The sequence below is a fragment of the Myodes glareolus genome, chromosome 25 (assembly GCF_982192425.1).
Source record: "Myodes glareolus chromosome 25, mMyoGla1.1, whole genome shotgun sequence".
NCBI classification, from domain to species: domain Eukaryota; kingdom Metazoa; phylum Chordata; class Mammalia; order Rodentia; family Cricetidae; genus Myodes; species Myodes glareolus.
In genome coordinates, this window is record NC_142050.1 from 22692909 (window position 1) to 22719476 (window position 26568).

The 26568-nt window shown below is 37.2% G+C and overlaps 1 protein-coding gene across 3 annotated transcripts; it reads left to right on the forward strand.

Annotated features, from left to right (window-relative positions):
- Positions 1-3614: 3614 nt before the first annotated feature.
- On the forward strand, positions 3615-26525 carry LOC125411078 (hyaluronidase-5-like). 3 transcript variants are annotated; one of them, XM_048450942.3, is made up of 5 exons: positions 3615-3721; positions 4701-4794; positions 17957-19126; positions 19916-20005; positions 25294-26525. In XM_048450942.3, exons 3-5 carry the CDS (start codon positions 18173-18175, stop codon positions 25828-25830), a joined length of 1581 nt encoding a protein of 526 aa, XP_048306899.3. In that variant the 5' UTR covers positions 3615-3721; positions 4701-4794; positions 17957-18172; the 3' UTR covers positions 25831-26525. The 3 variants fall into 3 exon arrangements, with proteins under 3 accessions (XP_048306899.3, XP_048306901.3, XP_085539841.2); XM_048450944.3 differs by lacking the exons at positions 3615-3721; positions 4701-4794 and adding an exon at positions 6002-6126; XM_085683715.2 differs by lacking the exons at positions 3615-3721; positions 4701-4794 and adding an exon at positions 11473-11587.
- Positions 26526-26568: the final 43 nt, after the last annotated feature.

Consider the following 26568-nt stretch of genomic DNA (forward strand, 5'->3'; position numbering starts at 1 on the left):
TTTTAGGGTTTCTATTGCTGTGGAGAGACACCATGACCATGGAAACTCTATATAGGAAAATATTTGATTGGGTTGTCTTACAGCTTCGGAGATTTAGTACATTATCATCATGGTGGGATATGGTGACTTGCAGGCAGATATGGTGCTGGAGAAGGAGCTGAGAGTCCTGCAGGCAACAGGAAGTGAACTGTCTCATTGGGTCATATCAGCAATATAGGAGACCTCAAAGCCCACCCCAATAATACACCTCCTCCAATAAGGTCACACCTACTCCAACAAGGCCACACTTCTTAATAGTGCCACTCTCTTTTGGGGCCATTTTATTTCAAACCACCACATAATTATTCAACTCAGATTTTGGAACTGAGTCTACCTCAAGCTAATACCATTTGCCATCTTTCCTCATTGTATTTTATAAGGCAAAAATGTATATGGCATTAGATTTTTTTGTTTGCTTTTTGTTTTGAGGCAGAGTTTCTCTGTGTATCCCTGACTGCCCTGGATCTTTCTCTCTAGACTAGGCTGACCTTGAACTAAGAGCTCATTCTGTCCCTGACTTCCAGATCCTGGGATTAAAGGTATGTGTCACCACATTCAGAAAGGTACTTTAATTATTCTTCACATTTATTAGAGAAATTATATAGCAAGTTTGACCTTCCATACTTTCCATCAATCACTTGGTAGAGTCAGGAGTGAAAAGACCCCTGTAAATAAATAAAATTTATCTACTCTCTGTGTCCTCTGTCCCTCTGCCTCTGTTTACCCCCTCTTTCTCTTTGTCTATGTATCTGCGTGTGTGTGTCTGACTATGGGCAAGTGGGCTCACAGGTGTGGCCACCCAGAGGGGCATGTGTGGAGGCCACAGGTTGACATCCAGTTATTTTCCTCATTGTTTAAGGCAGGACCCTCCACTAAACCCTGAACACTTTATTTTAGTTAGGCTCCCAAAAATTCTTTTGCCTTCACCTCCCAGTTCTGAGCTTAGCATGTGCACCATGAATCCTGATGTTTAAGTTGGTGCTGAGGGTTCAAACTCAAGCTCTCATGTTTGTGTAACAAACACTTTACCAATTTGCCCATTTCCCCAGCCTTGAAATTTAATTTGGTTAGGTAAAGTATTAGTCTCAGTGCCAAGGTCTTATTCTGATTCTTAAGTCCCACCCACTGAAGGAAAAGTTAGCCTGCGTGTGCCTTCATACGTGTGTGTGTGTGTGTGTGTGTGTGTGTGTGTGTGTGTGTGTGTGCATATGTGTGATCGTTAACTTCTATTTTTCTGGTCACTATGGGTGACTTAAAATACAAAATGTAACTTGTTATATTCAGACCTCTTATCATGTAGCTAAATAAAACCTTTGTTTCATGGAAATTCAAATGTAAGAGCACTATATTGGAGTCTAAATTGATATCTTTGAAGATATGTAGATTTAAGCTTAATTCCCCTTCTCTCCACTCCTCTGTTGAAGTCAGCCAGATTCTAGCTCCAAATTTTTTGGTTAGTTGTACCAGCAGAAGGATTTCCAGCATCTACATGCTGTCTAAAGCAAGCCATTCAGTCCCAAATGTCCTATACTGGTTTCAGTTGTTGCCTCTCCCTCACGTAAGGGGAGGTGACTGGATCTTGACTTCCTAATTGGATTGAGAGGCAAATCACTGAAGCTTTTTCTAATGCTTATTTCCCCACTTGAAAAAAAAATGACAATGATAATTTTATCCTAGTTTTATTGAAAATTCTTAAATGGTTTCATCATCACATATACATGGTCTGTTTATAGATACTTGATAGAATTACCCTTGTTAATAATGTTTCAATAAAATCTCATTGAAAGAATTGTTGCATTATCTTAATATTTAAATTATAATAAAAATCTCTATCTTATTAAAAGTGGAGAATGTCAGCAAATTTGACTTTTAGTAATATTTGTTTTGCTTTACTTAGTATTGTTTTTGGAAATGCAGTGATTGCATGCTAAGAATTAAAAGCAAATAAACCATATGCAACTAAATAAAAATATCTGTTCTGTCAACCATAACATTAATTAAGAAGGTAAAGTACTAATTAGATGGCTGCTTTGTAATTATCTTTATAATGGAGCCTCTGCCTTTTGAAGCCTCTTTTTAAGTCTTTGGAGTTATCAATTTCTCTGATCTGGGATATTTTCCCATATTTTATAGTGTTGTTACATTTGTTTCTTAATCAAAGGAGTAGGTTTTCTTAAGTTCTTGTCTCCATTCCCAATCTCTTTTTTGGTTTAAACTCATTAAGCATTCGGAAACAGAACAGCTCTCAATGTCAGAAACGTTCATGGGTATTTTTGCATCTTATTCCTCAAACTTTTCTCAAAATTCTTCTCTTTCCTATACCTGAGACTACCCTGGTCATGCCTTAGCCATAATAGTGTTTTCTTGGTGCTCTAGCTCGGAGGTTCAGTTTCTTTATCTCAGTTAAGACTGATGACAGTTTTCTACTTTCCCTTGTTCTTGGTGACGAGACAAATACAGATGTCTGGTCTTCTTATTTGTAAGGGTAAATGTCTGCAGATTTCTGTGGAGTACAGAGAGGTAGAGAGACTTTACCCACATATTTATAGTGGTATTATGAGGCTGAAGTTTTACCTCACTTTGCTTTTGTATAACATCTGCTGTACAATTACACTCTATGCTGCAACAATGCCTATTGATAATTGCTGGTATCTTATAGATGCAATGAACACACTACAAGCCAAAGAAAAACTGTCATTGTTTTGATTTTTGATAACCACTCTTCCTTTTTTGTGGAATAGAGGCACAATCAACTTGTTTGACCAGACTAAAATATAGTCTCCGGACACTGGAAAAAATATCTGGATTTTGTGTTAATCATATGGTTTGCTACTATTTCAATTAAATGTTGCTTACATATATATAATTTATTTTAGTGATCTAATTCAATGGAGCAAAATCTTCCAGATAAGTTTCAATTTGCTGGTCAGAATACTATGGCATTGGATTAAAGGAAAACAACTTAGAGCCTACGCTGAACAGGGCGTTTTCTCATGCTCCCTTCCAGAGAAGTGAAGGCAGAGAGCGCAGCCCACAAAGGGGCCGATCCCTCTGATGTGTTGATATCGTCCTGGTCCACGAATATTTGCTTGTGCAGGTTGTCTCTCAGCGGCACCAAGTTTGGTTCCTGAGCATCATCACTTAGGCCTCTGTGCCTTAGTATTGCTACAGCATGAATTCCTGAAGTGTTTTCGTTTCCACCAAAACAAGTTCTCCATGGTTCACCTATTTAGATTCAGTTTTCGTTTTGGAGGAGTTCTAGTTAGTGCCGAAGGAAATACAGATCATTAAATAGGCTAGGGATTTATATACTCATCACACCTGCTGCTACTGCCTTAGTTATAAAAGCAAGTGGGAAAAAACAAAAGTATTAATAATAACAATAGAAAAACTCAACTTGTTGCTTTCTTATTTAGTTTATTTTATATAATGTATTTCTATCACATTTCCCCCTCTTCCATTCCTCCTTGACGCTCTCTGCCTCCTTTGCTACCCGACCTTATGTTCTTTCTATGAGCTTTAAAAAAAAAAGGTCAAGATCTCTGCGACCGTTTACTTATTACCCACAATTCCGTTTTCTTTCTCTCTCTTCCAGCCAAGCAAGATACTCAAGGAAAGAAAGTCCACGGGGAAGAAGGTGGCCCCAATCCCCGCCATCGTGAAGAAACAGGAGTCCAGAAAGGTGATGATCCCTTGTTTGAGAAAAGGCTTAAGAACTTTGGCATTGGGCAGGACATCCAGCTCAAAAGAGACCTCACACGCTTCGTCAAATAGCCCAGCTCCATTAGGCCGCAGCGGCAAAGGGCCATCCTCTGTCAGGGGCTCAAAGTATCTCCTGCCATTAACCTGCAAACTACACAGCAGGAGAAGCAGCAAGGCTGCTGGCCCCGACTGAGAAGAAAGCTGCTAGCAAAGGGGATGTCCAGAGTAAGAGATCACCTGCCCTTAGAGCAGGGGTCAATACAGTCACCACCTTGGTGGAAAACAAGAAGGCTTAGATGGTGGTGATTGCCCGCAATGTAGACCCCATTCAGCTGGTAATCTTTCTGCCTGCTCTGTGTTGGAAGATGGGGGTCCCCTACAGCATCATCAAGGAAAACGCTAGGCTGGTGTGTCTGGTCTACAGGTAGACATACTCCACTGCTCTCTTCACACAGGTTAACTCTGATGAGATCTGCAGCCACTGGGGAGGCAGCATCCTGGGTCCCAATCTGTAGCTCGATTTGCTGAACTGGAAAAGGCAATTTTTTGCTACTAAACTGGGTTAAATGTATACTGCTAAGTTTTCTGTACATATATAATTGCAAACTTAAAAAAGTCAAAACAAACAGAAGCCCAATAAAACAAAAAAATGCAAAACAATGGTATACATACACACACACACATACACACACACACATACACACATGCCCCAAACCACAGAATTTGCTTTGTGTTGACTGACTATTCCTGGGTGTGAGGCCTGTCCTGGAATGTGGTTGGTATACCCAATGACACTCCACTATAGAAAACTATTTTGTTTTCTCTTATGTGTCAAGTATAAAGGAAAACAAACAAAACAACTAAGTCTTGCCTTTATTCTTTTTAAGTTCTGTGTGTCTGACTGAATAAATCAAAGGCAGATTAACAGAGAACATACATTTTATTTAATAATTTTGCAGATACAAAGGAGACTTCTTGAGATAAGGAAGATCAAAAGAAGTGAAGAAACAACTAGTACCAAGAGCTTTTAAACGTCAAAAGAAGAAGAAAAAAGTAAAGAATACTAAGCTGTAAAAATTGATAGTCCAAAGAGGAAAGGGAGTTTGGCTTGCAAGGCATAATAATTCTTGAGAAAGAGAAATATTTGTTGGAAATGAATGAATTACTAGGCTTGCTTATATTCATCCAGGTGCCAAGTGTCCAGAATAGTCTCATCTCCTACTCCAGGGCTGGTTATAGCACACATGAGGGATTTCCTTCCTACACTTATTGTTCTTTCATCATCATTAGCTCAAAAACCTAATATGCCTAAATGACATATTTTTCCATGGAGTGTTCCGAAGCCACTCATTTCTCTGTTGAAAACTTCAGTGTAAATTATCTTAAAGTAAAAGCTAAATTGGTGTCTGTGGGGAAAAGAATCAGTTCAGTACCTGAGTAGTGAGAGTTGCGTTAGGAGGAAATACACTGAAAAGAACACATGTAAGTACACTGCCTCCAATTCAATTCATCTTCCAATAGTGTGAATATGTCAGTCCAATAAAGAGGTTGAATCTCAATTGTCTGGTGGGTAGTGCTGGTGTCTTCTGTTCACACATATAAAAAAGATACTCTGTGTCATAGAATTCTTAGTAAACAGCATTATTCACAGGAGCTTTGTAGAGTGGTTGTGTATCTACAGGTGACTGTTTTGGCGTGAATAGTCCATAAACCAAAACCATTGCATGAACTTTTTCTTAGACCTGAGGATCTCACCTGCAGAAAGGACAGCCGGACATTCTTGTCTGGTCACAGATGCCATCCCTTCATTCATCCATCTGCTACCATGGGTCTGCTTGATGATCATATTTGCAGAGATGAAAGCAATTCATATTTTTGATATTAGTGAGATACTGGCATTACTAACAATTAGATTGATCAGTTAACATGACAAAAGTTTGGACAACTGTTGTAGGGCACTATAAAAATCATGCCTCACTTAGGAAAACAGTGAGGCTGATAGGAGAGACAAGTTTGAAATAAAGCCCCTCCCAGAAGATCAGAGGTTGAGCAGGATAGATTGAGGAGGGAGGAAGGCTTGTATTAAAAATATGTTCTTCTTCGGGCAAGTGAGAGTCTAAAAGAGGCAAAAGAAAGACGGAGTAAAGTTTTTTGATCTGTGATCTTGGGAAAATCTGCTCCTTTGTGATGTCATCTGCTTCTAGGACCTTGAATTGACTCTGGAGTTCTTTCTATGAGGTCAGCTGTTGAGATGGTACTCCAGCTGTCCTGGGAATGTTGGTGAGCCTAGCTAGGCCATGATCCACTTGAAGGCAGGAGGAGTGTCTGTTATTAAAATGGAAGTGCAGGTGGTGAGGAGATTCTCATAAGGCCCTTCCAAGTCAGGTAACAGTGCACAGTATTTTCTTAGCTTCTTGATAGACACTTGACTTTTGGGCTGAAAGCAATGGCAAGAATTATTGTTCAGTGGAGGCTCTCCTTTATTCACATGCAATATGTCCCATGTACATATGCCAGTTAGTTCCTGTGTATTGCAAATCATAACATCTAATTGTGCCTGGAAAGTCCATTCACTCTGGGAATAGAAGGGTTGTTCTTTTTTTAAAAGCACGAGATATTGCTAAGCATAAAATCACCACTAGCATTTATGTTCATAGCTGAAGTTTTCCATTATTATAAAGGCAGGCCCATTTTGGTTATTTAAGTTCAATTTCTTGACTGGAATTTTTCCATAAGTATTTTTTAATTTTTATGTTTAGATTTTCCATCTTGTCCTGATTATTAAGCATGTTATCAATTATAAAATTATTTTGAGAATTAAAATAATTATTGTGAACAAATAGTTTATTTATGATGAAAATATGAGTTTCTTGGTCAAAGTCAATCTATAATGTCAAAATGAGGAATAATCTTAGTTATTAATATCTTTACCATGGTCCTGGTGTCAGCATGAATACTCGGATTGCAATCAGTCCTTCCACTGAACATGCAGTGAATAATTCAGCAGTGTGACTGTCTCCAAAGGCAGGAAATAGGTCCATAAGGTCATGTGAAGTGTCATCGTCACTCTGTGAGACCTCGTGATGGCAGAATGGTTTCCTCTGGAAAGTTTGTAATATTTACAATTAGTAAAATAGGAAAGAATTTGCTCAGAATATGAATGCTAGGGCAGAGTCAATTGCATTTTAGTTCCCTGTCTCTCACTACTTGTGTATCTTATCCAGTGGGAAGTAAGTGAAAACCAATGATTGAAACAAAATAGGCTACAGTAGAATTTCTGGTGCAGAGTATGAACCATTTGCTGATTGTTTAAAAAACTTAGCATATTCCCCCCCCCCCCAGATTTCCCTGAATGTAAATAATATTATCAGGAAAATAAGTTTGCAAACTGGGTGGAGAAAGGAAACAAAGGGATCAATTTTCAGCTGCATGTAATAACTTTGTCCGTTCTTTTATTCTCAAAAGGTTTCATTTTCCTAGGTGCAGGCTTGATGGTGGATAAACTATTTAGAAGGAAAAGGAACAGTTTGAAACACTAGCATGATATTTCCATTTGCAATAGAAATGTCAGAAAAATAAAAAAATTCCTAGGTTTCAAATACTATTACCAGTAAAACAGACTCCAAAATCCTATTTGGAACAGTGAATTGGAGCGATTTTATTGTTTCCCTGTAAATGGAGGCTTCTCTCCTGCCCACCAATTCCTGAATAATCACTCAGAAACTTAATATTACTTGTAAATAGTTGACCGATGGCTCAGACTTATTACTAGCTAGCTCCAACATATAAATTAAGCCATATTCCTTATCTATGCATTGCCGTGTGTTTCTTGGCTTGTTACCTCATTTTCTGTATGTCTTGCCTCCTCACTGGCTGGTTAGCATATCCCTGATTCCTCCCTTCTCCTGTGTCTCTGCTTGGATTTCCTGCCTTGCTATATCCTGCCTTGCCATAGGCCAAAACAGCTTTATTTATCAACCAATGAGAGCAACACATATTCACAGTGTACAGAAAGACCACCCCACTACATTTCTCAGTGTTCATGCTCTAGTGATAATTTTATTTAATTGGCCACACTCTACAGGCAGATATTTTGAAGGCTGATACAAAAATTTCTTGCCTTTGACTGACTCTGATGCCTCCAAAATGTCAGTTGTTGCTTTAGGAGTAAGCAGGGTATTTTGGGTAATGATGTTCCACCATGGTGAAAACAAACTTCTCTGAGGTTCTGTGACTTGGGCTGTAAACTGAACTAATAGGCAAATAAGAGCAAAACAAAATTTATTTAATTATTTTCATGTGCGCAGGAAAAATTCAAAGAAGAAACTATGGCCATTTAAAACAGAATTTTATGAAAAACTAACAAGACATAGGGAAATCCACTAAACTTATAGGAAAGTGACTAGAACGTATGCATGGAAAAGTTACTGTCAATAAAGAACACAGCAAAGGTTTGATTGCACAAATTCATCTTAGCATCTGCTCACAGTTACCAGTTATAGGACGGTCTACTCTTTCATGTACAGGGGAGGGTGCCTAGTACAGGCTAAGAGTTATCTCCTTGGGAGATGAGAGAGCCCTTCCCTCATCGGCTTTTGCTCAGCTCTGTCTAAGAGTTTTAGCTCCTTTAAAATGGCAGGCATTGTGTTTGAGGTCTTCTAAACCCGCCCAGAAGTGCTCTGCCATGTTTTTGAATGTACACTATTCTGCTGTAATGTTGCAAAGAAACCTGTGTACTAGTTATTTATCACCCATGTTTTATAGTTAATTAATAAAACTCTAAAGTATATTGAAGTTAAATATCTGGGCAAGGTAATTTGAGTTTTTGTCTCATCTCAATGCTGATCCTATTTGTCCTAACCTAGAATATTTCATTGGTAGTTAGGATATTTACTGATGCTACTTAAGCCTTCTTCAAGCAGGTAGGAGTTTTCTTCTGGTTGTTGAGAGAACAAATTAAGAAAGGAAGTAAAGTAATTATGACCAATTAATTAGAACATGGCCACTTTTATACTTTAAATCTGTGTGTTGAGCTATAAAATTTTCATCTATCAAAGTGATTTGATTCATTTTTAGTAACAATATGTATTTTGCACTTAATACACAAACATTATTAGCTAGTATTTTACATAAATCTGTTTCTCATCTGTAGGTCCTGATTCATAATTTCCTTCCTGCTATGAGATTTTTTTCTTCTCCCAGGAATGTCGTGGAAATGTTAACTGTCCCTGAACTTTGTCTTTGAATTTTCCATGAATCCTCTGATTTTCCTTTGTCTGATAAGAAGTCATAAGACTCCTTCTTCCAGAGGTTGCCTACCTCACACTGTTCGTGCTGGAAGTGTGTACAAAGTGGCCAAAGAGACCTTGCCTGGAGCTTCCAGTTCACAGTCATCAGAACCAACTCTCTTTGACGGCCTCATTTTGACATATTTGTCAATGCTTTTATCAAGTCAATGCAATGAAGTCACCATTGAAATTAGAAAGGACAGACTTGTGGAGTTTCCATGTGGAAAGTCCTGGGTGGTGGTTTACCTACGGAGAGTATGAGCTGTGAATGCTTCAACCACAATCATTCTATGACTCTCTCCATTCCTGTCCTTTACAGCACTTGTATGGCAGACTATTAAACCTTTTCCTTCATGTCTGCGAGTTGCTTAAGTAAATGAAATAAACCCAAGGAGAGGACTATGGGAAAGTTGATGTACAGGCAGATAGCTAAAAGCAAAGCAAAGCTACCTGTAAGCTGAGACTGCCGCCAGAAGTAGGGGTACTCCTGTGGTTCTCAGCTGTCAGTCAAGAGCTCTAGCTCTGGACAGTTTTCCTAAATCCTGCTTCTTCTCTCCTTTCTCAATAATTCACAGACTTTGATGGAGACTGTGAGCTCTGCTGTCATCCTTAACAACTCTGCATTCTCTGAAGTCAGTGGTTCTCAACATGTGGGTTGTTACCCTTCTTGGTTGGGGTCACATATCAGATATCCTGCATATCAGATATTTACATTGCAATTTGTAACAGGAGCAAAATTACAATTACGAAGCAGGAACAAAAAAATCTTATGATTGGATGTCACCATAACATGCAGAACTTATATTAAAGGGTCGAACCATCAGGATGGTTGAGAACCACTGCTCCAAATATAGATTTTTGGTAAATACACTTTGGTACCTCAGCCTAGGGATTCATAATCCTCCTCACAGTTTTCTAGAATTACACCCTAATCTAATTACAGTCATTGGTTTTTATGATCCACAAATGTTAAATAGCATTCATGCTACACCTACTACAGTCTCCTTCCCTGATATATTGGCATCACCAGTAAGTGTTTCTAATTTCTAGTTTCATTTCATGACACAAACTTTCTAATATTATATCACAGCATGTCATTAGTGAAGGGAAATGATGGCAGTTATTACAATATAGGATTAGATTAGTGTAAATGTTCTTTAAATTCCCTTTTAAATTTATATCTTCTAAGAAGCAAGTTGATGTCTAAGGCCAAAAGGAACTGCTATTGAGGAATATAATGTTATTCAAGTTGAAATCCATTCGATGTTTAAAATATTGCCATGAAAGCTTATGCTCCACCCCACCTACATATGTATGTTTGTTCTTGCTGAAAATCAACCATCACAGAGATATTTAGATGTGGTGACCTTTGAGGAGTGATGGTATGAAATCGGAGCTCTCTGTCTAAGACAGGCCACAGGGAGCTTGCTTCTCCTTACTGCCATATTTTGCTTGCATTTTGATCTCAGAATGCTATTAAACAAAATAAAATTCTCATTTTCTTACAGAATCTATAATTATTAAGATTTATAATTTTTAATTTGCAGCTCTGTGTGTGGGTGTGTGTATGTGTATACCACATGTGTGAAGGTGCCTGTGGTGTCCAGAGAGGGTGTGGGAGCTCGTGAACTGCTGGCTGTCGCCACCACGGATGGTGCTAGGAACTGAAATCAGCTGCTCCTGAAGAGTAGGACGTGCTTTAACTGTTGGAACACCTCTCCAGTCCACAAGCTATAGCACTTTATCCTAACAGCCCCCAATGGACAAATTTAGACCTAGTAACCAAGATTTCAAACAGGAGATGAACTTGTGCTTTGGTGTGAGGTTGAAACAATCATATGAAATCAGAGAGAAAGAAGAGTTACTTGGTGCAAGGAAAGGACAGGGAGTATTTCAGGGACACAGGAAGTGAAGAAGAGCCCTCTCCCCAGAGTTCCTTTGATGCATCTCCCAGCTGAGAAATAAGAATTTGATCATAATTAACTGTTACTGCGAAGGCTGGTGGACGTCTCAGTAGCTATCCATGGTCACTGATATTTTGAGGAAAGGAGGGTGATTCAGAATGCTAGACTTTCCTATGACAACTAGCCAAGCACTCCTTTCCTAACATTTTGAAAACATTAATTCTAATATTTTAAAAGAAATCGTATTTGCAGTGAATGCTGATTTGTCTTAAGGTTCACTGTACTATAATGTAGATACATTTACCTATCAGTAACCTAAAATGCTTAGCCATCAAAAAAAAAAAAACCAGCTAATGGGAGCTGCATTTACCACTGGACCCTGGAACTCATTTCAAACGCCAATAAAACAATTTATAGCATTCTTTTGTTAATGTACCATTCTTGCAAATCTTCCTTGCAACCAAACACAAACAACGACTCACACACCACACACAGAAATACCGGTCTTTCTTCCCCATCATAAAGAAACAATGCAAAACCTTCTTTGGTCAAAGGGCTGCCTTTCCTCACACAGAACATGAACTACTACATAACCAATAGACTGGAAACCCTTCGGACCTACAGAGACACTAGATGAAAACGCTTGTTTCAGTAGTAAGTTGCCGGTTTTTCTTTCTGTGTCGTAATCAAATAGAGAAAAAGCAGTACTAGCTTTGGGGAAGGTGGTTACGAAATTCTGTATCCGTAATGTTCCACATCTTTTCTCAGGTAACTCAATTCATTGTGTAATTAGGGCTTCTGCCATCTAATCATCCCCGGAAGATGTAGAAGTACAACTTCCTGGGCTTTGAGGTTCTCCAGACTTCCCAAACTTATTTGGGGCAACATTCTGAAAGCTAAGGGAAAGATACAAGGCACCAAGGATAAGGAAGTAGAATGAGAAATTAAAAAGGAAGAAAGTAGAAATGTAATGATATACTAAATTTTCTTGTTGAATCAAGCTTATGTAATTTAGTTCTGGCCAAATTAACTGTAAAATATATTTCAAGAAAAAAACTGATAGAAAATATCTTGCTTTAAGAGAAGAAACTGGCACTTTTTCTATGGTTTATGCTTATTTTTTTTAAAAAAATTTTTAATTATATGTGTGTTCGTGTGTGTGTGTGTGTGTGTGTGTGTGTGTGTTCATGGAAGGCAAAAGATAGTGTTGGATCCCATGAACCTGAAGTTACAGGTAGTTGTGAGCCACCCAATATGAGTACTGAGAACTGAACTCAGGTATTTGGTAAGAGCCATCTTTCTGACCCTTTTAATCTTATTTTTATTTTATGTTTATTATTTATTTATTTAGATTTTCAAGACAGGGTTTCACTGTAGCTTTGAAACCTGTCCTGGAACTAGCTCTTGTAGACCAGGCTGGCCTTGAACTCACAGAGATCCACCTGCCGCTGCCTCCTGAGTGCTGAGATTAAGGCATGTGCCACCACTGCTCGGAAAATCTTACCTTTTAAAAGATTGTCTGAGGGGCTGGAGAGATGGTTCAGCGGTTAAGAGCATTGCCTGCCCTTCCAAAGGTCCTGAGTTCAATTCCCGGCAACCACATGGTGGCTCACAACCATCTGTAATGAGGTCTGGTGCCCTCTTCTGGCCTGTAGGCATACCCACAGACAGAATATTGTATACATAATAAATAATTAAATATTTTAAAAAAAGTTTGTCTGAAACTTACTTTAGAATCCCTGTAATGTTTTATTGATGGTAGGCATCCATCTTTGTTCTGAACTGTCCCCGGTGTCACCGGTGTACAAAAACAATAAAACAGAAATCTACTCTTAAGCGGATTTCTATTGCGGTGTTCTGTTATTTCAAAGAATGAGTCTTTTGATATTTTTGGGTATGATCCAAACATAGCAAAAATTGCCTTTGGCATTATGAGGCTCCTGCAGGCTAGCAGCTGTCTCAGCCTTGTGACTGTGCCTTTATCACGCAGGTGTTCTTGGAATTGTACAATGGAGATTGAGGGAATGTCCAGAGAATGACCTAAGCCTTGTGCCCTTTTCTATGCCTCACCAGCTCCTAAGTTCTTTTTTGCCACCAAAACATCACCTTTAGTATATCAATACTTACCAAGGTTGCTGAAACTTCTCATCTTACTTATAGTAAGAGTTTATCTTTAAAAACCTGTAATTTCAATGGTAAAGTAAACATAGCTGCATGGAGTCTATGCCATCAAACTGATGGTTAAGTGGATAAAGAACAGCATAACGAAGGTCTGGATACAGCAGTGTGATAGCTTCTATTTCTTTATTGTGTCTGGAATTTCTAGACTTTTAATTACAATGTACTAGAGCAAAGCATTCCTTATGAAAAAAAGAATTTTCTGTAAAATGAGCAGAAATCAATATGAGAAAATTGGTCCCTTTTGTTGGGCCTCTCCTGTCCCAAATCGCCTGTCTTGATCTCAACAACTTGTACCTTCTCATAACATTATTTTTTATACATTTTAAATATGCACAATAAAATTTTAAAAAACCAACAGCCAAGTCCTTTGCCAGAAAATAGCCCAAAAGTCCTGATCAGCACTGTGTTGAGCAAACGTAAGAACTGGTAATTTTTCTTTCTGCAGGGAAGAGAAGGCACTACTTCAGATCTGCTCCGATAGACTCATTTTAGCTTCGCATTTTATTTTAACTTTCAGCTTTTACTGGAAAACCATATGATAGTTGGATCCTGGATTAGCTCAAAGATATTAAAAGACAGCCAGAAAAAAACAGAACACGCATAGATCTGAAATTTGACCCCTTAATCACGTACTTACATGCTTTTGTGTGCCTCGGTTTGGAGTTAAACATTTTACTTTAATTAGCAAGTATTGAAGACAAATTGTTGGTTGCTTCCCTAGGATTATAACTGGTTCTGATATTCACATAAATTCCATCAAGAAGAAATGTGGTTTTAAAGTGTCAGAGTGACTTTACTCCAAGTAGTTTCTCATATAGAAAAAGTCTCATTTTAAAGACTTGTGAATATATAGTGGTATTACATTGGTAGGTGTGTACATATGGCTTTACAATCTTATTACAAAATGATTTTGGGATTTCTCAGACAAGTGGTGCCTGGTTCAAAGGACTTAATAAACAAGCAAGTATTCCATTGATGAAGTTTCTTTAAAACAAGAATAATAGCTTAAACTAACTAGGATTTTAAATGTATTTCATTCTTATGCTTCTAAGATTAGTTTGAAAGAAAACTCTTTATAAAGGGAAGCAGCCAGCCCATCAGCACTTGAGAAGACACAGAAACTAACCAATTTCTTGCCATGAAGCCACTAAGCAGTGGTGGACTGAATGAATTTAGAGAACAAGGTGAATTCCGTGCATTGGGGTTGAGGGGGATATCAGGACCTAGCTGGTGTGTATTGATAAAATCGTTCACAGGAGAAAGAAGAAGATACTCAAGAGCCAACTGTAATAGTATACAAGTGACAGACCCCTTACCTGAACTGCATGGAATTGGAAAAGGTTCAGAATCCAAAGTTCATGTAGTTTTAGAATATGTGAATATATGCGGGAGATATCTTAGAAATAGAACCAAAGAAAAATGAAATTCTGTTATTTTATATCTATCTAGTTGGAAGCAATTTTATACAGTACTTTAAAATGTTTTAATTCATGGGATACAGTTTAATGGTATAGAATTTTCCACTGTCATTTCATGTTGGTGCTCATAAAGTTTTAGATTTGGAAGTGTTTTGAATTTTCTATCTCTTTTTTTTCTAGTAGGGATGCTTTATATATAGTTGAAAGAAAGGATAAGGCCACTCGTTACTTGGTGTTAAATTAGTTAAGCTTTTAAAACTTATTTTTATTTTTAAAACTTTTCTAGTTGAAATAATATTATACCACTTTGTGTGCTCCCCTTCCTTCCTCCAGGCCCTTCCTCCACCCTCCCTCAAACTCCTCCCAGGAGCCCTACTCTGAAATTAGTAGCCTCTTATATATATATATATATATATATATATATATATATATATATATATATATATATATATATATGTTTATACATATACATGTGTGTGTGTGTGTGTGTGTGCAATATACAATCTCAGCCTACTGAGTCAGTCTTTTGTTTGCTTGTATGTATGTGTATATATGGTTTTAACGTCTGTCACTCTGCATTGAATAACCAAGGTAGGGGCGTATTCTTGGGAGAGGGTAATTTTTCTTCTCCCAGCTGCTAATAGTTACCTGTGGTTCTTTGTCTAAGGGTGGGACACTGAAAATGTTCCTTTCCACAACTACATATCCATTGATATTGTGATTGTGCTAGTCATTTTTATGAAGACACTTCTAGAAAAGATTTTTTTTTACACCATACTTCCTGGTTTCCAAGAGCCATATAAATGGCTCTAGCAATTGTTTTGATCATTATCTGAGATGCTCCTTGACCAGGATGGATACAGAAGCTGTGATGTAGATGAATCTATTGGGGTTGAATGGGCTACAATATATTGACCTCTGCATTGTGTCCAGTTGTGGCTTTCTGTGACGGTCTCTGTTTTCTATAAAGAAAGACTTTATTGCTGAAGGATGGCAGCTACTCTTATCTGTGGGCATAAGAAGAACATCTAGAATATAATAAAGAATTATATTTCTTGAGAAAAGTTGCAGTAGTTTTTCTAAGGTTCATAACCTCACTAGCCCCAGGGAAGCTGGCTAGGTTGCTAGTAATAGACATGATTTCCCTCCTCAAAGATCCTCCTCACTCAAAGATCCTTATTGAGTGAATCTTAAATTCAGTTTGACAGCTGTTGAATGGCACTGATATGTGAATGCCACTTATTGCGCCTTCATGTATATCTTGCTGTGCTGGTAATCATCATGATTTTTAAGTGTGCAGCTGCATAGGACTGTTAATTGTCTTTTTTCCCTTGACAGCTTGCATAATATTTTCTGGAACCATTTTAAGATGGACTGTATGAGAGAGGTATTCAGGTCACATCCAATACAAATTATTGAGTATTGTGCCCTAAGTGTGCAGTGTCTTCAGCATTAGGGACCCACCCTAACCCCTGAGAGGAAGTCACATATATAACATACATTCCTTTTGGAATCACTTAGTAAGTAGGAAAATATGAATTGAATATTAAAGATTTCTTCTCACCCCAGGCAGCATGGCTAAGTCAACAAAATGCTGGTGAGATTGTGGGGGGAAAGTAACTCTCACCCTTGTAAGTGGGTATGTGATTTAGTTCATACTCTAGAAATCAGAATGGGGAATTTTCCAGAAACTAAAACGAAATCTACCATATGACCCAACTAACCACTCCTTGACACATGACCAAAGGATGTGACATCCCGCCTCACAGACATTTGATTAACAATGTTACAACCCACCCCATTAGCAAGAGGTAGGAGATGAAAACAACCTAAATGTATTTTGACACGTGAATGGATAATGAGCCTGTGGTTAGCATGCAAAACAGAACACTATTCAGTTGTAAAGAAAAATAAAATCTTTACATTTTTAAGGTAAATGTATGACCAAGAAATTATAATGAGTGAACCAGACCCTGGAAAAACAAAGACCTAGTGTCTCTCTTATCTGGCATTCCTAAAAGGCTACAGCTTTTATTAAATTTCCTTGTTCCATCTGTCATTCAGGCATTAATGTTGACACTTGATAATTGAAAGGAATTATTTTTTCTCCTTCACTTTAGATTAAAATTTCCTACAATGTATAATATGGAGGTCTTTTGGGAGCTTTACTTGTTTGAACATAAGGGTATAACTCATTGTTGAAAATAGAGACTAAGAAAAGTTAAGATTGTCTTTTATTTTGACTGTACCATTCTTTTGAGGTTATTTTTCAACAATGGCAATGAATGAATAGCTTCCTATGATAAGGACAGTATTCTAGTAAGAAGGATATCATTAGCATTTTACTGTCATATAGAAATATATTAAAAACATAATTATAGAAAGGCCATATTTTCATCCTAGAAGGAAAACATTTAAACATGTGTTAAAAGTGGTAAGTTTTCAAGTACTGAATCATGGAAATTAATATCTGGCTCCTGATTCATTTATTATACGACAAACTTGCTAATCATCCTTCAGCTTACCTCAGAATAACAATGAAATTTTGCTTATTAAATTGTATCCAATGTCCAAAATCCATATCCCATTTTCATTAAAGGTAGGACACAGTCAATTCCTTTTGTGAAGACATATAGTAGCTTTATTTATTTATTTTTTTAACCACGAGTGGACATTGCTGTAAGAATGGGTTCAGCAGTCTTCTAAGGGATTCTTGAACTTGTTTATCTTATTGTAAACATAAAAGCTGCCTTTTGCTCTCTTCCTTGTCATTGCTAAGAAAACAAGTACAGGTGAACAAATTGAGAATTATGAGCCAGAATGGTGATGCACAGCCGTTAATGCCAAATGCCTAGGAGGCTGAGAAGAAATGATTCCAAGTTCCAGGTCAACTGGGAAAGCTTAATAAGACCTTAGTCAAGCAAACAGTGACTGGAATGGAACTTAGTAGTCAGTATTTGCTTCATGGGCAAGACCTTGGGTTTAGTTCTTAATACCATCACTACAGTCACACATATAAATGAATCATGAAAAGGCAAACATTTTCAACTGTATGAGAAATTGTTTTCAAAATCTGGCATATACTGACAAGAGTGGTCTTTTAACACTGCTAAGCAAGAGCTAATTTCCTTTCAACTTGTTTTTGCTAAGGCATCTGATGGCTGTACGAAGTAAAAAGGAAAAAAAAACATAGTTACATCTATTTGTCTATGGGATAAGATGTGATTTTGGGAGATTAGGCAGTTTAGCTGTTCCAGAATTTCTACCATATATAAGAAGAGAAAACCTTATTGATTTAAACATAGTAGGAGATTCTATCTTCTGAAATTGAATTAAAGTGCCTGTAATCAATGTTGAGGACTTAGTAAACTTTTGAATCCAAATATAATAAAGTTTGTATTTCCTGTTTTTCCCCTTATTTTAGTTATAGATTATACAACTTGTCACAAAACATTCCTGAAACATGATGCAAGAAGAAGAGTAATTCACTGTAAAGAGGTCATCAGCTTCCACCCTCAGTGTGGCCCGCATGTCCCTGTCTCACTCACCTTTTGCACCAAACATTGAAGAGACCAATAAGTGTTTGGAAGAAATATTGGAAGAAATAAGTGTTTGCGTACTAATTAATTAATTCTCTGCCATGCGGGTGTTGTATCTGAAGCACTCCTTTCCTGGGAGCTTTCTTGAGTCTAATGGAGCACCCCAGACGGTATTAGTCTTCCTTTTGCTTCCCTGTTGCTTGACAGAGGATTTTAGAGCACCCCCACTTATCCCTAATGTGCCTTTCCTCTGGGTCTGGAATGCCCCAACTGAGGCTTGTCTCACAAAGTTTAATGAGCCACTAGATCTTAGTTTGTTCTCTTTAGTAGGAAGCCCCAGAAAAACTGCCACGGGTCAGCCTGTCACAATATTTTACACTGATCGACTTGGCCTCTATCCTCATATAGACGACTCACAAAAAAGTCTTTATGGGGGGGTACCCCAGTTGGGATCTCTAAATGATCACTTGGAAAAATCTAAGAAAGACATCCAGCGTTACATGCCGATAGACAATGTGGGCTTGGCTATCATAGATTGGGAAGACTGGAGGCCCACGTGGTCAAGAAACTGGAAGCCCAAGGATATTTACAAGAATAAGTCTATTGAATTGATCCAGCAAGAATATAAACAACTCAATTTAACAGAAGCCACCAAGAGGGCCAGAAAAGAATTTGAACAGGCAGCAAGAAGCTTTATGGAACAGACTTTAAAATTGGGGAAATCACTTCGGCCAAATCACTTATGGGGTTTTTATCTTTTTCCTGATTGCTATAATAATAAATTTCAAGACCCCAATTACAATGGAAATTGCCCTGATATAGAAAAGAAACGAAATGATGAACTCTCCTGGATCTGGGAGCAAAGCACAGCCCTTTACCCATCTATATATTTGAGGAGTATTTTGAAGTCATCTCCAAATGCTGCACTCTATGTCAGGAATCGCGTGCAAGAGGCCCTTAGGGTGTCTAGAACAAAGGACCCTCAGAATCCAGTTCCCGTTTTTGTATATGCTCGCATTGTGTTTGCTGATCAAATTTACCAGTACCTGCACCAGGTAAGTAAATCAAAGAATGGCAGTTAAGAGATCATTCTACAATGAATTTTAAAATGCCATGCTGAATATAATTTTATGTTTTTAAAGAGTGAAGTTTGGCATTTAATATTGATGGATATACACATCGAGAATGTGTCTTGCCATGTCTGTAATGGAGGCAAAATGAGAACACATTAAATCTTTTAAAATTAAAAATAAAATTTCTGGTATGGGTGAGGGTTCATTCACCTCAGGTGTCATTCCTTATGTCGACCTTAATTTCTGAATCAGACCCTCTTGCTGTGACCTGAAGTTTGTCCATTAGGTTAGTCTACCTAGCCAGTGAGCCCCAGGGATCTGCCTCCCTCCCTCCCTGAGTTTACAAGTTTGCAAGCATTCACCTCCATGCCTCATTATTATTTTTTAAAGTATGGGTCTTAGGGATGGAGCTTGGGTCCTCAGGCTTACACAACATCTACTTTACCAACCAATCTACCTCCCCAACCCAGCGCTTGAATCCTGCTTTAATCTTATGAGATACTCATATCATGAAAAATTATACGTAGAATAAACTATACCTTAACTGTTTCTCTTTTTTATTAATGGGTATGTCCTTTTGCCATCTGAAGTAATTAGAGTAATAAGAGTCTCCATTTTAAAACAGTAACAAGGTGCTTATGTATAGAGTGTTTAGAGAGGATGGAAATATTTAAATTGTTGGATCATCATGTTTAGTTTTGGCATTACTGTTGAATGTATATTATCTTCACTTCAACCCCATAGGATAACTCTTCTCCTTGTATTTTCTAGAATGACCTTGTGAATACAATTGGTGAAACAGTTGCCTTGGGGGCCTCAGGAATGGTAATGTGGGGAACTCTTAGTCTAGCACGAAGCATGGTAAGTTGAATTAGTAAGGAATAGATGAAGATATTTCTGTCATTTTAATGTTTAAATAATCATGCATATATGCACAGCAAAATATAGCCATAAGTGCTCACCATTTCCCTTCCTACTGCCACAATAGACCCAATGAATATTGAATAAGGTGGGAAATGTAGGATCAGAGTGCAAAGCAGGGTCATGCAGAGTGTTTTTGCAGTTCTGGCTCTCAGAAAAAGATTGGAATGATGTGTGTGTGTGTGTGTGTGTGTGTGTGTGTGTGTGTGTGTGTGTGTGTGGTATATACCAGGAAAGAGAGTAGATGGTAAGCCACTGGGCTTTTACCTGTATATCTCCTCAAATAGTAAGACTTCTTCACATTGAGTGGAGATCCCAAGAATGTTCTATCTACCCCTTACTTTTGTCATCTTTATAAGTAGTAGTTACTGAGACAAACAGTACAGGTTATAGCGTGATGAGAGCGGACTTCCAGATCTGTAAAAGAGGGTCCCTGGAGGCCTTCTTTCCATAGCCTGTCTTGTTCAGATGGGCACATCAGGGTAGGAAACAGTCATTCCTAGGGGTCACCTCCCAAGAGCAGGCTGACCCTGTACAGTCTCAGTACAGCGCCTGTGTGTTTGGTTATTTGGAGCAGGAAGTGATTTTCTGTCTTATGCAAATGGGTATAGATCTCAGCTCCTGACTTTTAATAAGATTTGCTTTCTTCCTCTATTAAAAAAAAATTTCAGTGTAATGTCTGTGAATGAAAAATAGGCACAGCTTCTTCCATGTCTTCCAAGATCTTCAGTATGATTTATTCAGAAATAATCTTCAACTTCCGTGTCACCATTTTCTACTCAAGGCACTCTCATGACATTATCTCCTGTGGACTCTCTCAAAACATTTCTGCTAAATTTCCCCAATCCATGATCAGTTTCATTTTATCTTTGCTATTCATTATTTCTGATCTATATTCCCATGAATCATCTGTCACATTTCCTCTGATTCCTGGGAATTTGAGAAACTGGTGATGGCAGAGTTTTGTGTTTGTTGGCAGATATTAGAACTGAACAAAAAACAAGTACAAAGAAAACCGTTTCCCTCCACTCCACTTTTATCAGATTCAATGATGTGATGAAGCCAGTTCTACAGTCCTAAGTTATGAGACTTGATTGTTTTTGTTCAGGAATTTGCGAGTTAAACACACCCATCATTTAAAAAAATGATAAGATGATATAGTATAATAGATAAAAATGTAAAATTAATATTTAAAAACAATAACTAATATAACATAAACATAAATATGCTTTTATAATAAAAATAAAAATAATGACTAATGCTCAAAATATGCCAGTTGTTGCTTCATGTTCATTTAAGTTCATGAGGTTGGGTAGATCTATCTATCTGTTAGATATATATGGATGGATACATCCTCGAATGGATGCTAGCCACATCACATGTCTGTACTGTGCAATGGTGATATGTTAAGTTCCCAGATCTATATTCAGTACTGTTAGATTGGTAACTTGATGTTGGCCAATGTGGGTATAGTTATACTATATCTCTTTTATGGCCAGTTTAAAACTTTCCATGGAGTACACATAAGGTGATCCTCAAACCATACTCATTCCCCTAGTCTGTCTTTTGCTTAACTTTTGTCTCTGAAAGCATCTGCAGTGTCAATTGAACTTGGTATAATTTTTCATTTATTTGGTGCTGAGAATATGGCATTAAAGAATGTTGACAGAGTCTGTGCACGCTTGAAATTGGAGGACACCAAGAAGACAAGGCCCTCTAAATCAACATGATCAAAGCACATATGAACTCACAGAGAATGAGGCAGTATGAAAAGGCCCACACTGGCCTGTACTAATCTTCTGAGTATACAGTATGACTTACAGTTTAGTGTTTGTATGATATTCCTAAGTGTACAAATGAGTGGGTCTCTTGTGCCTTCTCACGAGCTCTATTCCTTCTGTTGGTTTGTTCTTTTCAATATGAATGTGATAATCTTTGTTTTTTCTTATTAGAATTTTGTTATATTTTAATATCATCTTTTAGAAGCCTGTTCTTTTCTAATGTTAGACAGAAAGAAAGTGGAACCAAGAGGGAGGAGAAGTGGTGGGAACCTGGGAGAAGTAGAGGAAAGGGAAAACTGTATCAGGATATATTTTCTGAGAAAATAATCTATTTTCAATAAAAGGAAAATTAAATAAAAAAAAGGTAAATAAAAACTGTTTTTGGAACATTAAAAAAGAAAAAGTACTTAAAATAGTTGATATTAGAAGTGCTTTACTATCAATGAATACAGGCACGTGAGTCCTACTATATAATATATTTTGATCATTTTTCTCTCCCTTAACTTCTCCCAGCTCCTTCTCACTTCCTTATTCACTCAACTTCATACTTTTTAAAACTTCTCCCTCTTCCTTTTTCCTTCCCCCTCTCCTTCCCCTGCCTCTCTCAAACTAAAAATTTAAAAGCAAAACAAGAATAGAAAACTAACAAACTAAAAACCACGAAGACACAAAGAATACCAAAACAGACCAAAATGAAACAAATATCAATCCCCTAGCATGTGCACACACACACACACACACACATCACACACCAGAGACCATTTGTGTTAATTAGCTCCTACTGAGCATGGAGTTTTCCTTGGAATAACTTTTTTTTAATTTTATTTTTGAGGTTGGACATTTATTTAGTGGGTTATGAAGGGGGAAAGAAGAAAGGGAGAAGAGCAAAGAAGCAGAGAGAGAAAGAGAGAGAGGGAGAGAGAGAGAAGTGAGAGAGAGAGGAAAGAGAGAGAGGGGGAGGGAGGGAGGGAAGGAGGGAGGGAGGAAGGGAGGGAGGGAGGGAAGAGAGAAAGATGGAAACTGCATCTTGGAGGGATAACACTTAAGGGAAGAAGCAACAGCATGTAATATTGAATCTTTGAAGTGAAGTAGATCAGAACTTCACGTCTTCACCTAGGGCTAGAGGAAAGATTTCATCCTAATGTCTTTTATGGCTCCTATAACATTCCTCACTTGAATAGGAATCTTAAATCATTTAGGAGATAGGCTGAAATTGGGGAATAGATAATAAGCTATTTCTACCAGGAGCATCTAGATATCCATTTCCAAAACTGTTTACCGAAAGTACTGTTGTGTGAGCTAGAGTTTCACTCACATCTTAATGGGTAGCTGCTTCTCCTCTTTCTTCTCCTCCTCCTCTTCTTTCTCTTTCTCTTCTGTTTCTTCTTCTTCCTCCCTTCCTCCTCTTCTTTTCTTCTTCTTCCTCTTCCTGCTGCTCCTACTTTTTTCTTCTATTTTTTATTTTTATTTTTACTGAAAATAAATTTATTTTCATAAAATGAATTTGGATCATGGTATTCCTCTCCCTCATCTCCTCCCATATCTTCCTTGTCTCATTACCCTTCCAACTCCATGCCTTTTTTCTCTCTTAATAAAGCAAACAGGCAAATAAAACAGGCATAAAAGGAGCAAACAAAGCAAACAAAAATAAACTAAGAAGGAACACAGTAATGCAAACATGTGTGTGCACACATGCATGTGTGTCTGTACACGTGCATATATGCTCATAAAAAACTCAAAATGGAAATGATGATATACAAGAAAAAGACCAGTAAGTTTTAAAAAATTTCCCAAGCAAAGCAATATGGCAAAAAAAAGTCCCCTTAATACTTTTGAGTTTATTTTGTGTCATCTCATGCTGGGCATGGAGCCTGCCGTAAAGTATGGTCAGACCCCCTTGAAGAAATTAATTTTTTTTTTATGAGTTGCTGTTCATTGTAGTTGGCTTCATGGTTTGGAATGGAAACACCTATCTCCTTGTCCCTCTCATTGCCCATGCTCTGTCTTGTTCGGATCTGTGTAGACCCTATCAATGCTACCACAGTCTGCTATGTGTATCAGACATGTTGTATCTGAAACACACTGTTTCCTTGGTGTTATTTATCTCCTCTGGCTATTATCTGCCCTCTCTTCTACAAAATGCCCTGAGCCTTGTATTATAAGGGATATGATAAAGTCATTTAAGACTGAGTTATAAGACTTTACTTTCTCTGCAGATTGCCCAATTGTGGATCTCTTTATTAGCTCCCATCTACAGCAGAAGAAAGCTTCTTTAATTATGATGGAGTGAGACACTGGTCTATGAGTATAGCAGAATATCATTAGGAGTCATTTTATTGCTACATTTTATAGCATTTGCTACATTTTATAGCAAAACAATAATATTTGATTTTCCCTTAAGCCCACGGTCCCTCCAGTTTCAAATTTTTGATCACTAGACACTGTCAGGCATAGGTTCCAACTCATGGAGTGGGCCTTAAATCCAGCCCGTTGGTGGCCATTTTCACAGTGTTTACACTACCATAGCCCCATGATGCATAGCTTCTAAACAGAGTATTCCTATAGAACAGAAAATAAGGAATTAAAAACCAGAACTCTTTTTCTGGAATTCTATGCTTCCAGCAAAGATTCCTAAACTGCTTAATCAATTTTCATCTTCAGTCCTTAGATTTTCAACACTCAAGTTCTGTAAAATTTGCCAAAATACTATCATGCACACACAATTCTATAACATTTATATAAACCATACAATTTGAACCCATTTATTTTGAGCAATCACTTTGGGAACTATTTTTGATGCTGTTTAAACTTGTCTGAAAAATAGGATTTTTACTACGGCCTTTTAAAATTAATGATTAATTTAAAAAATTAATTAATCACAATCATATAATAATTATTATTCATAATTAATCATAATTCCAATTTAACTATGTATATGAGTATCTTTCTTTTTCTACTCAAAGTAGTCCTATGGATCAGGCTTCAAAATTCATCTTTAATTTACAAGTGAAAAAAAGCATAATCAAATTAATTAATTTGACTTGGGGGTCTTCCAAATAGGAAACTAAGACTTATAAGGTTGGAGATATTCCCAAGTCATACTGAAGGTTATTTATGAAGTCATGACCCCAACTATCAGGGCAAGAGAAATTCAAAGCCCATGTTTTAAAAGTTAAAACTTTTCATCTCTTTGATTAATTTTTTAATAATTGTGACAGTTCATGGCTAAATTGAGTCTCAGCTAAATAACTATATAGTGCCATGAAATGGCCCACAAAACTTAAGAATGTTATGAAAAAATTGGTTAAACAATATTGCTTGTAAAAGTGAAAAAGTGTACTTTCTAACAATATGGTATATCTATTGCTTTGTTTTCTAAGAGCTGCTTGATGCAGTATATTGTCACATAGAACTGATGCCTTGATATTCTATTTTATGACTTTACAGAAATCTTGTCTGAACTTACATGATTACCTGGAGACCACACTGAATCCCTACTTAATCAACGTCACCCTGGCAGCCAAAATGTGCAGCCAAACACTTTGCCAGGATCAAGGCATATGTTCGAGGAAAGACTGGAATTCAGATGACTATCTTCACTTGAGCCCCCAAAATTTTCAGATTCAAGTTGTGAAAAGTGGAAAGTATGTAATCCGTGGCAGTCCCACCCTTGATGACCTACAGTACTTTTCCAAAAACTTCCATTGCAGTTGTTACGCCAACTTGAACTGTAAGGAGCGAGATGATCTGGAAACAGTGAGCTCTGTCAGCGTATGTGTCATTGAAGACATTTGCATTAATTCCTTTGTCATCGGAGAGCCCAGTGCTCTGCCTGACAACTGGAAACACACCTATGTTGATAGTAGCAATCAGACAGATATCATATCGTCTGCCGCAGCAGGTCCTCATGTGCCGGGGAAAGACTTCAGTGGGTATCTTTTTGTTCTCTCTATCTCCTCACAGCATCTGAAATATTTGCTATAGGTTTTCCACCACTCGAAAGTTGGACATTGTCTTTCAGAAACAGTTCTATAGGAATAATCAAGATTCTGCTTAGAATTACAGAGACAAAATATATTCTTTTATCATTAACTGATTTCAAAGGCTGTCATAGCTACAGGGTTTACAGTCTGAGAAGAGTGAAGATTAAATAAAATCCAGTTTCTATAAATGAATGTCTTTTATTAATTTGTTTTTTAGTAATTTGCTATTGGTTAAAATTTAGTAATATTTTAATAATTTATCATTGATTAAAATCTTCTAGAAAACAAACATTTATATCTTTTAAAAAAGAAGTTCTCTAACTTGCCATAATTATAGTTTTTAGCTATTCTTTCTTGGAAAATATTTATATTTAGACTTTATGAAAAAGTAAGCCTTAAAAAATAATAATCTTATTTTTGTATGGCAATATATTTTTGAAATTCATATTTTTAAAATCTTAAAATTGACTTTTCATCTCTGATTGTCAAGTTTAAGTTGTGTACCTAAAATGATTTTTTTTTCATCTAAGCATATACAAACACATTTACCTGCTTCATAAAGCATTTATTGAGTTTTGCTTCTTTCAGGTTTTAATATTCAATGTTACTAAATCCCTGTGATGCAGCATATTTATTTCCTTCAGTGAGTTTATTGTAATGTTTGAAAATTAAATAAATGAATGTTGAGAATGACGACATTGTGTGTTTTCAATGCTATCACGTGTTTACAGTGCTCTGG

What these genes read in the sequence shown, in the direction of transcription:
- LOC125411078 (XM_048450942.3), top strand. Translation starts at nt 18,173, where the DNA reads ATGCGGGTGTTGTATCTGAAGCACTCCTTTCCTGGGAGCTTTCTTGAG. An exon ending in TTTACCAGTACCTGCACCAG is followed by an intron (nt 19,127 to 19,915) that starts GTAAGTAAATCA and finishes TGTATTTTCTAG; the next exon opens with AATGACCTTGTGAATACAAT. An exon ending in TTAGTCTAGCACGAAGCATG is followed by an intron (nt 20,006 to 25,293) that starts GTAAGTTGAATT and finishes ATGACTTTACAG; the next exon opens with AAATCTTGTCTGAACTTACA.